This window comes from Hirundo rustica, chromosome 3 (assembly GCF_015227805.2).
Source record: "Hirundo rustica isolate bHirRus1 chromosome 3, bHirRus1.pri.v3, whole genome shotgun sequence".
NCBI lineage: Eukaryota > Metazoa > Chordata > Aves > Passeriformes > Hirundinidae > Hirundo > Hirundo rustica.
In genome coordinates, this window is record NC_053452.1 from 24,383,170 (window position 1) to 24,396,622 (window position 13,453).

The 13,453-nt window shown below is 36.1% G+C and overlaps 1 protein-coding gene across 7 annotated transcripts in view; it reads right to left on the reverse strand.

Moving 5' to 3' along the window:
* SYT14 (synaptotagmin 14) overlaps positions 1-13,453 on the reverse strand; it is an 87,831-nt gene that overhangs the window by 10,327 nt on the left and 64,051 nt on the right. For 3 of the 7 annotated variants that reach the window (XM_040058946.2, XM_040058944.2, XM_040058941.2), the window contains 2 exons: positions 3,493-3,682; positions 374-430 (listed from right to left, as the gene is read on the reverse strand). In XM_040058946.2, the coding sequence (XP_039914880.1) occupies positions 374-430; positions 3,493-3,682 (247 nt within the window). Of the gene's footprint in view, positions 1-373; positions 431-3,492; positions 3,683-7,845; positions 7,911-13,453 lie in introns of those variants that run through there. The other 4 variants (XM_040058945.2, XM_058419813.1, XM_040058943.2 and 1 more) reach the window with 2 other exon arrangements.

Sequence of the window (13,453 nt, forward strand, 5' to 3'; positions counted from 1 at the left end):
ACCAAAAGCACCAAACCATGCTCCTGCAGAAGGATGCACATTTCATGAAGTTAACTAACTATAGGAAATATAAAATTTCATAAAACATAATATTTAATTTTTATTCCTGTCTTTTCATGTTAATGGGTAATATCAAATAAAGGATGGAGTTTATGTTAAAAAAACCTACATTGAGTATTTTCACTTTGCAGGTACACTGAAACCCCAACATCCATAATCAGAGATAAATGCAACTTTTACATCAAAGAGTGCCACAAAAATTAAACATATACTTTTATAAACTGGTATGGTAGGCAGCTGTGGATATTTTACTGCTGGCAGGTTTCTTTTGCATGAAAAAGACAACATCCAATTAGTTTCTACAGGAACTCACCTCGGATTATATAAACCTGTCCACCTATCAAGTGTTTTAGACAACAGAACAGTCCGTCTGACAACAGGGGGTGGAAAGCAGTAAAAGAAATAATGACCAGATGTCAATAGTTGGGTGAGAGAGGATCAAAGGTTAAAGTTTAAGAGGAAACACTGTTCACAGGAGTGGAAGAACATGAAACCTTGGCAGCACAAATCAGAAAAAGGACTGAACAAAAGGATTGTTAGGTAAAATTTAATGAAATGAAAATTTTGTGCAGTTTTTGTATAATCTTCAACAAAAATTACATTGCTTACATAATGGGTTATCTTAGAACTAACAGACATTGGGTTCTAAGTCACACTTACCATAGCGAGAATCATGCGAATGATTAAGTTATATATAATTGGGTAAAAATCACTATATCCTTATAAAACCTTATGCTTTTTCATGCAAACTCCAGCATATTTAGAAAAACTGCACATTAAAGTAATTAAATTTCATATATTAAAAGCAGTAAAATGAAAAATCATTGAACTGAAAACCAAGCTGATTTTGCCCTTAGCTTTTCTAGTTATTGATATTTGATTGTAATACTTCAGTACTTGAGTAGTGATGAACTCGGACACAAGAATGACTCTGATGTAATCTCTAAAAAGAGCTGAGGGACACTTATATCTTAAATTCAGCAATGGGTTTCTATTTAGGATGTAAAGATATTGCTTATTAAAACCCACATATTTATGGATTTAATGTGTGTGTGCATGCATACTCACACATTGATTTAATATGCAAAAGCTCATACCCTGTTTCAACTAAGCTTTAAGGAAAACAGATAAGCATCCTTTTCTCAGACAAAATATTAACTGTCACACAGAGAAACAAAGAAGATGCATCCACTGCTACTGCCTGCAGGATTTGGCGTATTTGCTGGCACTCAATTGTTAAAATGAGTCACTAAGTAACATATAAACATGCAGCAGAGGAGCACGTACTAGCAAGAAGTAGAAATTAGTGTTCACAAAAATTCATAAGTTTACAAGCCCTAGACTATGGAAATGTGGGGTGCAGTAATTGCTTCCATTGCTATCACAGTTCCTCAATACATGAATGAAAACTGAACTGCTCATACACTTTGCAGCACTTCTCACGATTTTGGACCACTGATAACACAAACAACAAATGTTACCAGGACATTTCTTCTTCATCACCATCATCATCATCATCATCCCTTTGGGCCTTAGTTTTCATTTTGTGGAAATGATGGCACAGATTGAGGCTGGCAGATGTCCATGATGCATTCAACAGGGAGTTAGGGGATGGCAGTGGCATGGACCTGGGTCCAGGAGCTTAAAAGGTGCCACCACTGCTGGGGGGAGGGGAGGGGGATGGCACAAAGCAGCCCAAAGGGGAAATCTGGATTTCACAATATTCTGGGCATGTTTTTACCAAAACCAATATGTTCATTCATTTCCGTTTCTCTAGAAACGACAGAACTCCAAACTCACATCTGTCTAAGTAGAACCGGACTATTGTTATTATGAATATCAAATCTTCCCCCAATCCTTCACAGGGACCAAAGGCAGCACGGAAGCTCTTCCCTCCAAAAAGGTTAGACAGAACGTGGTTTTGCAGGGCTATGTGCCATGTCGAATGCTCCTTTCTTACAATCTGAAACAGATTTTTGACCCCAGTGACATGCACAACTGGTAGCTGTACAGCATGTGCCCACTGAGCACATTTTGGGAATTAACATACTAGGGACTCAACATCTCCGTTTTCAAAACAAGTACTGAACTCCTCCTAACTTGCATATTCTAAATATTAAATAAAAAGTGGCCATCTCTGAGATTCCAGAAAGATAAGCATCTGGTTTTGTTTTAAGGGAACACATGGTCTCTTCTCTCCCTTTCCTTTCTTCCCCCACCCCAGTGTCCTTGGACCTCTTTGGCTTTCCCCATCTCTTTCCATACTTTGTCTCCAAATAGGTGACTCTGGGGCAGCTACCCAATGATATCAAAATATTAGAGAGTCATCTATCGCCTTCCTTCTCTGGCCATGTTAACAAAGTCTGGCTAGGCCAGTGTGAAAAGTACAGAGAAAGCAAAGAGCCAATTATGAAGAGAATATATTATGAGCCAATTATGAAGAGAATAAACATGAGTCAAGAAAACGAGAAAGAGGAGAGAGCATCAGTATCAAGTCTGGCTTACTTCCTAAACTCTGAAGGCAAAGTGAGATGTGCAAACCACTTACAACATGTTGGCAGCCTAATACATAATCCAGTAGCAGATAATCTGCTAGTGCCATACTAATCTGGGGCTTAAAAACCAGAAAGAGTAGCTAAAACCTAAACCTCCAGACAAAATCAAAAGGAACAGGTAGGTATTTCTTATTAACACTTACGTAAATCAGACACACCATCTTAAAAAACAATAAATATCTTTTAAGAAGTTTGTTACTGAACTTTCTCAAGCTATGTCAAAGAGCTAGAGACAGTAATAACATTCGCTCCCTGTGACATTCCATCTGGCTCCACTTAAGAAGTATAGAAAGTTCACAGATATTTCAGACATGTATTTTTGAACAAATGCTTGAAGACACAATTCAAGTCCTTTCCGATGGTGAACATTCCTCCTGTACAATAAATATGCCAAAGCACTCAAGTGGTTGCTCCTTGTCTTTACTGACATTCCCAAATTACATATATTACCACATATATACAGGCACATAAGCAATTAAAGACTGCAGTATCAACCCCTCTAGGAACAGTAATAACTATTCAGAATGTTTATATTAATATTAACTGGCATGTGCTTTCTCTTTAAACACTGCCTTTTTTATTTTTGGCCTGTGATGTGAGGCATTAGTAATTTAGCAATTAATCATTATGATAAAGGTAATTTATTAGTCAGTCATCATGAAAAATTAAAACAGGCTTGTCAACTTACAATTAATATTTTGAATTTTAGATTTTTGCTATTTCCCAACTGACTAGAAATATAAAACATGAAACAGATTAGTTGATGATTGCTCTATTTCATTTTGATTGGGTAAGACTAAGTGATAGGATTGAAGTCCTTGCTACTGAGAGCCCCACCAGTACAGAAGTATTAGGATGAAAAAAGATTTTCACTCACTGGGTGGTCTGTTCGCTGCCAAGTTTTTGAAGTGGCTGCCTTTTATCACTTCTGCTGATAATCTTCCAGTTGTAGCGTTATAAAGGAGGCCAATGAGGATTTCTGGAGCTGAGCCATGTACCAGAGACTGACAAGAGGAGGTACTTTCACTGCAGGACACTTCTGACATGCTCATTTGAGAGTCACAACCCTATAAAACACGTAAAAAGTTCTGTGTGTCTTATGGAACAATGTTACTGGGAAGTAGATTTTTAGAATAATGCACAGAAAATTCTGAAAGCAACTTAGTGACAATAACAAGTTCCATTCAATCACCCAATAAGCAATGAGCATTCTTAACATACACTTAATGTGCACATGTTAGAGGTAACAATAAAGTGGTCTGAAATTAAAACAATTCTTAGGTGCTTCCACTGCTTCACGATTAAGGAGAAATAACAGCAGTAGATGAAGAACAGCCTTTATAGTCCCTATTTACTTCAATTTCTAAGGTAAGACCTGTGACATAATTTGTCAGCATCCCGGAAAACGTTAAATCTTGGATCTTTTACTTTCCGGGAAATGTAAAACACTAGTGGAACCTTGAAGATAATAAAATGCAGAAAATTCTTATTCATCCTTTATAAAGGGTAGTCTCTAGACTAAGAATTTATGAACAGCAAAATAACAGAACACATGCAGTTAGAAAAATGCTCTCTGTCTAGTATAAATTAGCTTACAAGGAATTTAACTGATCCAGGGACACAGAACTGCAATAGTCCCTTTGCCTTGGGTGGGAAAGGAAGAATGCCATCCAAAGCTCAGGAAGCAATGCTTTAATTTCCACCCTGAATGCTTCCAAAAAATTTATATCTTTCATACATTCCCACTACATCACATCTTTAATGGGAGTTCCTGATACTAATTTTTATCATTTTAACTCCACATTATTTGCCTTAAAAAAAAAGGAAAAAAATACACTTTCTTCATGCTGCTATGCTAATCATACCACATTTGTTCCTATTTTCATTTGCACTGGCACACAAGAGTGGAACCAGAGAAAACAAAAAACTGGATAGCAAGTAGCCTAATTGAATGGCAATGTACTTGGTAGCTGAGGAGAGACTTTTGAATTATCAGTGCATCCCTTTATGATTCTCTCAGAAAAAAATATAAATTGGGTCCCCAGATTTTTCAAATATGGCTTGACTCATTTGGGAACCTGGCATCACTTTTCCAAGGAGTCATGATGATATTGTGAAGCTGATTCTTACAGATTCCAAATGTCTCTATCATTTCCAGCAACAGCTGACATGGGCACAAGATCAGACCTAAAACCTAAATAGCACAAATCCTCATCAAGATAAATGTTAACTTTATAAGCAAGTAACTTCTTGCCGACATATAAAGCCCACATGCATTATAGAATCTCAAATTATAGAAGACATGATACCTACAATAATATCCCTTTTATTGACATTTTAACTAATCCTTTTCAACAGAACATTTCCCAAAAACAGAAGTTTCAAGTAGGAATCCAGTTCCTCATTAATAAACATTCACTGTTGTTAGCAAATGTATTCTTACTACTGAAGAAGGACCTCAACAAATTTCTCTGACTTCCCTCTCCCAAACTGCAAATTCAGAATTTTAAATCTTCAGTTACTTCTCCAAAAGCTCTTTATTCAATGCCAAGAATAAATTTCAAACTGCTTGCAAATTGTTAATTGCTGAAAATTAATTACAAGTATACATTCATTCTCTGATTCTTGTCATTCATAGAACAGGAAACTTTTGATTCCTAACTTCAACAGAAGGAACAAAATGGAAAGTTTAAAATAAAGATGACTTGATTCAGCAGTTGTGGTACACACTGCACACTTGAAAACCTCAGCCTGACACAACTGCAGCTATTACTTAAGCTTTCTGGTCTTTTAAAATTGTAACACATTATCCCCATGGTGCTTATTCACCTTATTGTTTTCTTGAGCCAGGAATCTTTAGCACAGTCCACCTGATACTGTTCAAAGCTTAGGTCTCAAATTTGATTGAGATCATGCTTCAAGCCCACAAAAAACCAATGTAACACAAAGCAGGCAGCTTTGTAACACTGTCCCCAAATCCTCAAAGGGCTTTGACATGATGAGAAAAGGCGATGATAGTATCTTTTCCTAATTGGGATTTATTAGTACAGTTTACTAAGGGGAACTGAGAAACCAGTTTATGACAGAGTCAGACTCACTGCAATGGATGTCAGAGTAAGGTTCAGCCTGCTAAAAATAGTGAATAGCAAATGAGTGACTACTGAGTGTAAATTACTCCTGAAGTACCAGGAAAGAGAAGTAGCTTCTGTGTGGTATAACAGAAAATGAGGAAAACAACCAAAAAATTCAATGTGTGGTACTACAACGTTACAAAAGCATGGGCTAGAAATACCATTCCTTTACAGCAGAATCCCAAGTGGATAGGAGAAGGACAAGACTGCCTTTCTCAAGGCCAGGCAAAAGGATTTCACCAGACTAATGGTGGGTTGAGAAGACCAAGGTGATGCTTTAGAACTCTAAGTGGATGGAAATGCAACTAAATGACTGTACCTTAGGAGAGTCGCACAGAAAGAACTGGGAGATGTAAGCTAGATGAAAATGTGGAGAGAGAATCTATTTTTGCAGATTGAGAAAAACAAATCGATGTTGTCTAATCCTTATTTCATAATAAACTTATGGATCTCCTTCCTACAAAACTGTGGGGACATCTATAGACAAGACGTTAAAATAAAGCAATCAAATTCACTGAAGAAAAAATAAAAATAGTACTTTGTTTTCCCTTTCACTCTAAAAGAACCTCAACTTCAATTAATTTTGTTTCATTCTGATCCAAATGAATTAAAAAAAAATACTCTGCTTTTTAGTTATGAACTGGAAAATCCTAATATAAGAGAAAGCAAAATGTTAAGAAGGAAAATTAAGCAGATTAGAAGACAGAATGGTGTTACTGGCTAACAAAAGATTAAACCACATAAATGGAAGTGTACTTTCTGTGGCTATAACAAGGAAGAAAACAGAGGATTTAGGGACAAGTATGTAAAAGACCTGAGGAAAGGGGGAGAGCAAGGTTGCATTTTGTCTGTTTTCTTTTACAAGAAAACAAAAATTTTATGAGGAAGAAACCAGAATCAGGGATTGTAAGAGACAGCTGAGATCATCTGGGCTCAGATCAACAACTAAAGAAAGACCTTCCATTGCAGGGCAAAGTTAGAAGCAGAGATATTGAGTATTATTAGATGTCTTCTCAGAATTGTTTTCTCCAGCACTGAATTTATTGTTCACATTGTGGAAATCCATTCATTGTTTTAAGGAACATATTCCATGATACCAAAATCTGTGGATAAGTAACCTGACTTTGTGCTAAGTGATATGCTGCACTAGAACTGGAAATAACAGCTGTATTAAAGTTTCTGTTTAGAAGGTTTTTCTCTGTTTACACAAGTCAGAATTCTAGAAGAGCACTAACAAACTCATCAAGAAAAAAGCCAGAAAAGAAGTTACGCTTTTACCTGCTTAAAATATAACCGTCAAAATCAAGTGCCAAAGTGTAAAATATTAACACTGAAGTTACTCATTGGTACAATGTGAATATAGATGGAGCTCCAATGACATTATGGTGCAACCAGATGCTCTTCATCTCCATGCAGGTCTGCATTCAATCTGTCTGTAAAGCTATCCCTAGCCCACTTTGATATTGTTGCTTCCCTGTGGGAAACTTAAGATTCAGACCAAAAGTTACTATTTGTTTGAAATAATGTCTATGCAAGTTTATTTTCATAACCCTTCCCTCTCATCCTCTATAAACACAGTGTAATTAAACAAGCAAGGAAAAGGACTAAGGCTCTTCAAGGTCACTGAAGCACCAGAAGAGAAGCTAGAGGCCTGGTGAGAGCTGTCACAAAACCTTGTATGTGGATTTTTAAGAACTTAGATGAACTGTCAAAGTGTTACTGGTCTGCCCACAGTGCAAGAAACTGTCTCTTGAGGTAGGCTAGGATATTAATATTAAATCCTGAATCTTTTTTGTCAATTAAGCCATAAATACATTATTAACAATAAACACTGGGGGGGGGGGGGGAAGTAAAAAAAAAAGAAAAAAAAAAGTGAAGTCTATTCCAAATATTTGGTTCATATATCTGACTTACTGCAGTAAATAAAAAATGTTCAACTTTTGACTTGTCCAACATAAAGCTCTGTGCAAAGGACCTATATACCTTCCCATATACACCACAGGATAGTACTTTGTAATAAAGTTAGTCTGATTTTATTTGATCAACACTTACAAGAATTGCTGCTTTCCACTGGATTGTAAAAGTAGTCTGTGTCATATCCTACAAAAACTTAATTACTAATTCTCCAAACTATTGTCCTTGATGACTTCTGTGCATACATTATCTGGGGAAGAGACATTACTTCTTAATAAAGATATAATAAAAACATTCCCATTAAGCAGGCTTTGTATTTTGTATGTTCCCTCTGTACCAAAGCTGGCAATCAAAAAGAGAACACTCTTTTTTCCCCTCCTACCAATGGACACGAACGCATAGAATGCATGACATCAGACTTCAACCCCTGAGAAGCGTTTTCAATAATGTTTTTCTCTTCCCTCTTACCACATACAGAATCGTCTATTTGCATCCATGGTAATATATGTAAAATGTGTTTATTTGTCTTCCTTCCCCACAATTCCATGGAAACACAGTATTTGTTACTTACATATTCATCTCCTACTGTTATTTTTCTATATCCTGAAGTTCTGCTTATAAATTCTGCTCTTAAGCCAACTAGAGTTAATGACAGGGAATAATGTGGCCATGCTCTGAAGGCAGTTAAAAGTTAATTTTCCTCAATGCACAGGTTAAAATCAGGTCTCTGTAGGCTTACGAAACCAGAGCATCTGAATCTTTTGGCTTTTCAAAATATACACAGAAAAGATGAAACCTTGCTGACAATCCTTCAGCAACAAAAATCTGATTCACAGCATGTTACTTGTCAAAATGTCTCTCTCCAATTTTAAATGTTAATGTTATACCACTAATCTCTTAAAGAACTTTTTTTGCACATTACTTTTTCTGCTTCTAGATCAATACAGCGGAGAGGTTAGGGAAGGAAACGTGAATCCTACCAGGCAAAGGAGAACCCTCAATCAAGCATTCATCTCTCTCAGTCACCACCCCAGGGCTGAACCCTGAAGCTCCCATTCCCTTCTGAGCTTGCTGAGGTCAGGAGAGCACCCAAGCCCCACACGGGCTCTGGAACAGCTCTCAAGAAGAGAAAACCAAATCTAGGGACTCTCCATCCTTCATTAGTGCCTTCAGCACCAGATACTTTATCGAAGCACGTCTCAAAACTAAAATGTTGTTGAAAAAATATCGAGATCATGCCTGGGAAAGAGAACTTAAACCACCAGATGAACTCAGCCCTGAAAACAGAGGGATGTAAAATAATTAGGAATGTCAACGTTTAAAGCCAGCTGTCCTATACTGCAAAATTAGGAGAACACATAGTTATCAGTATTTTGCTTTAAATTTATAACCTGAACTTGCAAACATTGAAACATATAGCTTTAAGCAACTCACAAAGATTCAAGTTTAGGAAAGTATCATTATCTATGACAGGTAATTATTTGGGGGTTTTTGCTTAATAGCTTCCTTGAAGCATGTTCCAATTAAGTATAAAGTGCATTTTTATTCATGTACTTAACACTTTACAGCACTACTAAGTCAACTTAAATCACAAACATGAAGCTAAATAGTCTAATAATCTTTCCATTATGCAACTTGATCTTAGGGGAAAAAAACATTTATTTTGGGTAAAATGGCATGCTTTAAATATTACCAGGACTTCCTAGGCAAAAATTCCAATTTTAACAAATAAATCCACTCAACATCAATCGTATTCACATCAAATATGGATTGTTTTGATTATTAAATAATATTAATGTAGTTGAAAATCAGATTATCTGAAATTATAATATTCCCATTTCTCATCAAAAGCTTCTGCTCTACCCTATTTTTATTCTCAAGAGAGAAAAAATTCTGGATGCAGGTTCCTAAAAAACACATTGTTTTCATGCAGATGGAACACTGAAAAAATTGAAATCAAATTAAAATTCTCTGATTCCCTGGATTCAAAGGATTTAAACCTTAAAAATTCCATACAGTGCTTTAATTTTCCATAGACACTACAACAAACTTCCTAAGATACATTATGATAATACACAAATTTCCATTTCAAAATAATTTAGAATAATTAGTTTAAAGAAATTTAAATCTTTGTGAGATTTCTAATAAGAATATACTCTATTGATAAAATAAATGCTTGGTTTCAAATTTAAGATACTATAATTTAGCATATTAAAATAACAAAATAAAATTTACATATTATTAATAATGGCAGATCACCACTCAACTTTTCTGAAAGATTTTATATTTATGACAAAAGGTCACCTGGTTGCTCCACAGACATAACAGGCTTGAAATTTTCAGAGCACACCCAAGCAGCAGTTGGAGGAGGCAACTGGAAATGAACCTACTATTGAATTTACAGCATTTGCAAAAGTACTGGTTTTTACACTGCAGAAGTCTAGCAGCTTTTTATACTGCCACGGGCCAGGGGAGGAAAAGAGGCAAAAGGGCTTTTATTATCAATTTCTGTTTTCTGTGATAAGACAGGTACATAAAGAAACATTCAAGCACTAAAAGCTGTTAGATATTTGTGTTAGCAATTTAGGTAAGAACATCTGACACAAAATGCAGACATTTTACCTGCTTTGCCAATGAAGCTGTGCTAACAGCTCCCACCCAGACCCACTCACACCTCCCCCTCTCTTTACTCCCTGTCAAATATGTAAGAGCATGGAGATGTTACTGTGGGACAGCTTCCAAGACCACAGACTTCTTTAAATGACAATGTTCTGTCCAGCTGGATTGAGTCTATGCTCATTGGGGAGATCAATGGCAAATAATTTCATTTTTCTCTTGATTACACCCTTTCAGTCTGGGAAAAGAGAGCGATTCAGCAATCAAACAGTAAGGACAATTTATGAGTAGTCAATCTATGGATTAGTATTTCATTTCATAAACATACATGCAATTATTTTTCGCAATGAACAAACCCGTATCATTAACTGTACATTTAGAATGTATTTGTCAGGTAAACTCTTTGTGATTAACAATTGCTAGTGGCGCCCTTTTGATTTGCTCAGGTCATGTTTAATCTCATGATCAGAGGACCACCAGCTGTTTCCAGTCGGAAGGGATCTGCTTCAGTTCTTAGAGCTATCCTACACACAAAAAAGAAAGGGAAAAGATAAACTGGATTCTCCAGAGGCCAGCTGACATCTGATTAAGCCCAACAGAAAGACAGGAGGTGTGAAAGATACAGCTCAAGGTCAAATGATAAAAAGGGCAAACCTGACAAGAGGCTGACACACTGTGACTAAAAGGATGCCTTGCTAAAGGCACCCTATGAACAGAAATGCTTATCTGATACCAAATACAGGCTGCTTGTGTATACAAAAGAAGTGATTACCTGAAGATCCTCAAGTCTGAAATGAAGAATGCTAATGAAGAAGATTTGTGTTATACTGCAAAGCCCACCAGAGTAATACAAAGAATCATCCAGTAAATAAATAAAAAACTAATTCAAAAGTTCCACAACCACATATGTTATGAATTTGCAGCCTAGGTGACTCCATCTGTTTGTGCAAAATCTCTGATTAGGACTTCCCTCAGTGGAAATAAATCGAAGGAAAATGGTGCACATGATTTTGCTGAAGAGTGCTCAAAACTGCAAATAGAACTAATTCTGTGGTTTGACCTTTCCTAATTTTCTTGGAAGACAGTAACAAATTCGTGTGTACATATATATGCAAACAAGATGAGTCAAAATTATAAGAAAACAAAATATTTGGGAAATTCAGCATCTCTAAGGGAACCAGAAATTTCACTTAGATTGGTAAGTTAAAGAATGTACCTCCACTGAAAGAGTTCCTTGAGGAAGGTTTAAGCAGCAGCTCATGGTTTTCAAAAGTGGAAATTTCATATGAGGGACAACCTTGATAATTTTAACTTTTAACTTCTAAAAAGTCACTTCAGGGAAATTTACAGTATGATGATTTTCCTTACTGCTCTTAGAAATCACAATCCAGGTTGGGAGACCATATTAGACTACAGAGAGTGATAGAATCTCACAGTTACCTCTCTTTTTTAGCTTTAGGTATTGATAAGGTTTCTCTATTTTATTTTTTTAAAGATGATCAAAACACGAGACATACAGTCCTAGACAATACCTTTGCCACTGATGGACAGACTGGTTTTTCTAAGAGTATTGCTCAAGAGGATTAGTTTTAGTTAATCTAGAACAGTCATTCACAGCTTGCCATTTGACTGGAGGCACTTTAGAGACTGAAAAGCATCATCGTACACTCAAAATAGTAACACCATGTCTGAAACATATCTTCCATTATTTGCAAATATCCAAAATTGTAGGGACCAAGTTGAGTAAGTAACTTATATGAAACAACTCATTAATTGAAGGCAAAGCATGCCTGTTGTTAAATTGTTATTTTACTCTGTGTGACCAAGTGATGATTTGGACTACTAGATGAAATTCTTTACCTTGCTGACTTCAAAAAATTCTCTCAAGTATCCTACATTCAGGGTTATGGTAATAGATCTGGCTACTCATGTAGGAACTTGCTTTCCATCAGTGTATTGGCAAGGGAGTTGAAAGTCCATTTTTTTGCCCCCAAACACAACACCAAGAAGACGATGGCTGCTGGTTGACGATACTGCCATGAAATGTTACATGAACAGCCAAACACAGGGAGAATGCTTTGTTTGCCAAGAACTGTCAAGTACTCCTGCAGCCTCACAAGCATTACCACCATCTTCCAATCAATTAATAACGTTCTTCAAAGAGATTGGCAGGAATCTTCTTTTTTACTGTATCAAAGGATCAATTCTGATTTTCCATGTATTGCTACCACTAACTGAGATCAATTGAGTAAGTTATTCCTGAGATAAAATGTGCTCAGGGTTTAAACATAATTGCCCCTTACTTTGATGGACACAATTTATACAAGCTAACCAAGAGCATTTATATATCATCACATAGGAAGTCTTTGTTTTAGGTAGAATTCCAGTTAAAATACTAAAAACAAAGTATTTTGTCTTTCTGTTTCTTCCCTAGACAAGTCTTAGTCATTTTTTCTTATTAGTAGCTTAAAGTATCATACTGGTATTTTATAAAGCTTTGTTTATACGTATGAATTTTAGTATTTAGCCTTCCAAATACAATCCTGGATAGATCATGCCACAAGAACACAGAATTAAAGTCACTAGTGGTGACTCTTCTGCTTTGTTTACACAAAACCTGACAGCTTGACACTATAATGGACAAGAATTTCCAAAAAATAAATGCTGCTCTGAAAACCTTTATTCCTGCAAAGTTTATGAGCTGATAAACTTTACAAGGAATACTGAAGACATAAAGGGCAAGATGAAATAAAGGCTTTAAGTACAGTGCATAAACCAGTGTACACTAAGTGATTAACCATTGTCCTTATAGTGGAGAGAGCGCCTATGTGTGTGTGTGCAAAAGCGAGCATCTTTATACACTGCATGCATAAATGCCTTAACTCAAAAAAACTAATTAACATAATTATCCAGACACTCTGGATCTTTACCATAAAGATGTAGAAAAGAATCTTTTCAACACCTATGACTGCCTTCACCATCAATTCTTTGTTACGGGGATCACACTGGGAGTTCAAGATGTTAGAAATGGAGAATGCTACAGCAAAAAAGAAAAATAAATTGAATTCTTCCCAGTAAACACCTTGTAATTTGATGATACATAACGAACAATTACTAGATTTGCTTAGCAGCAAGAGGTATGTTTTGGTCATCCAAACAGTACTTCCCAAATCAATC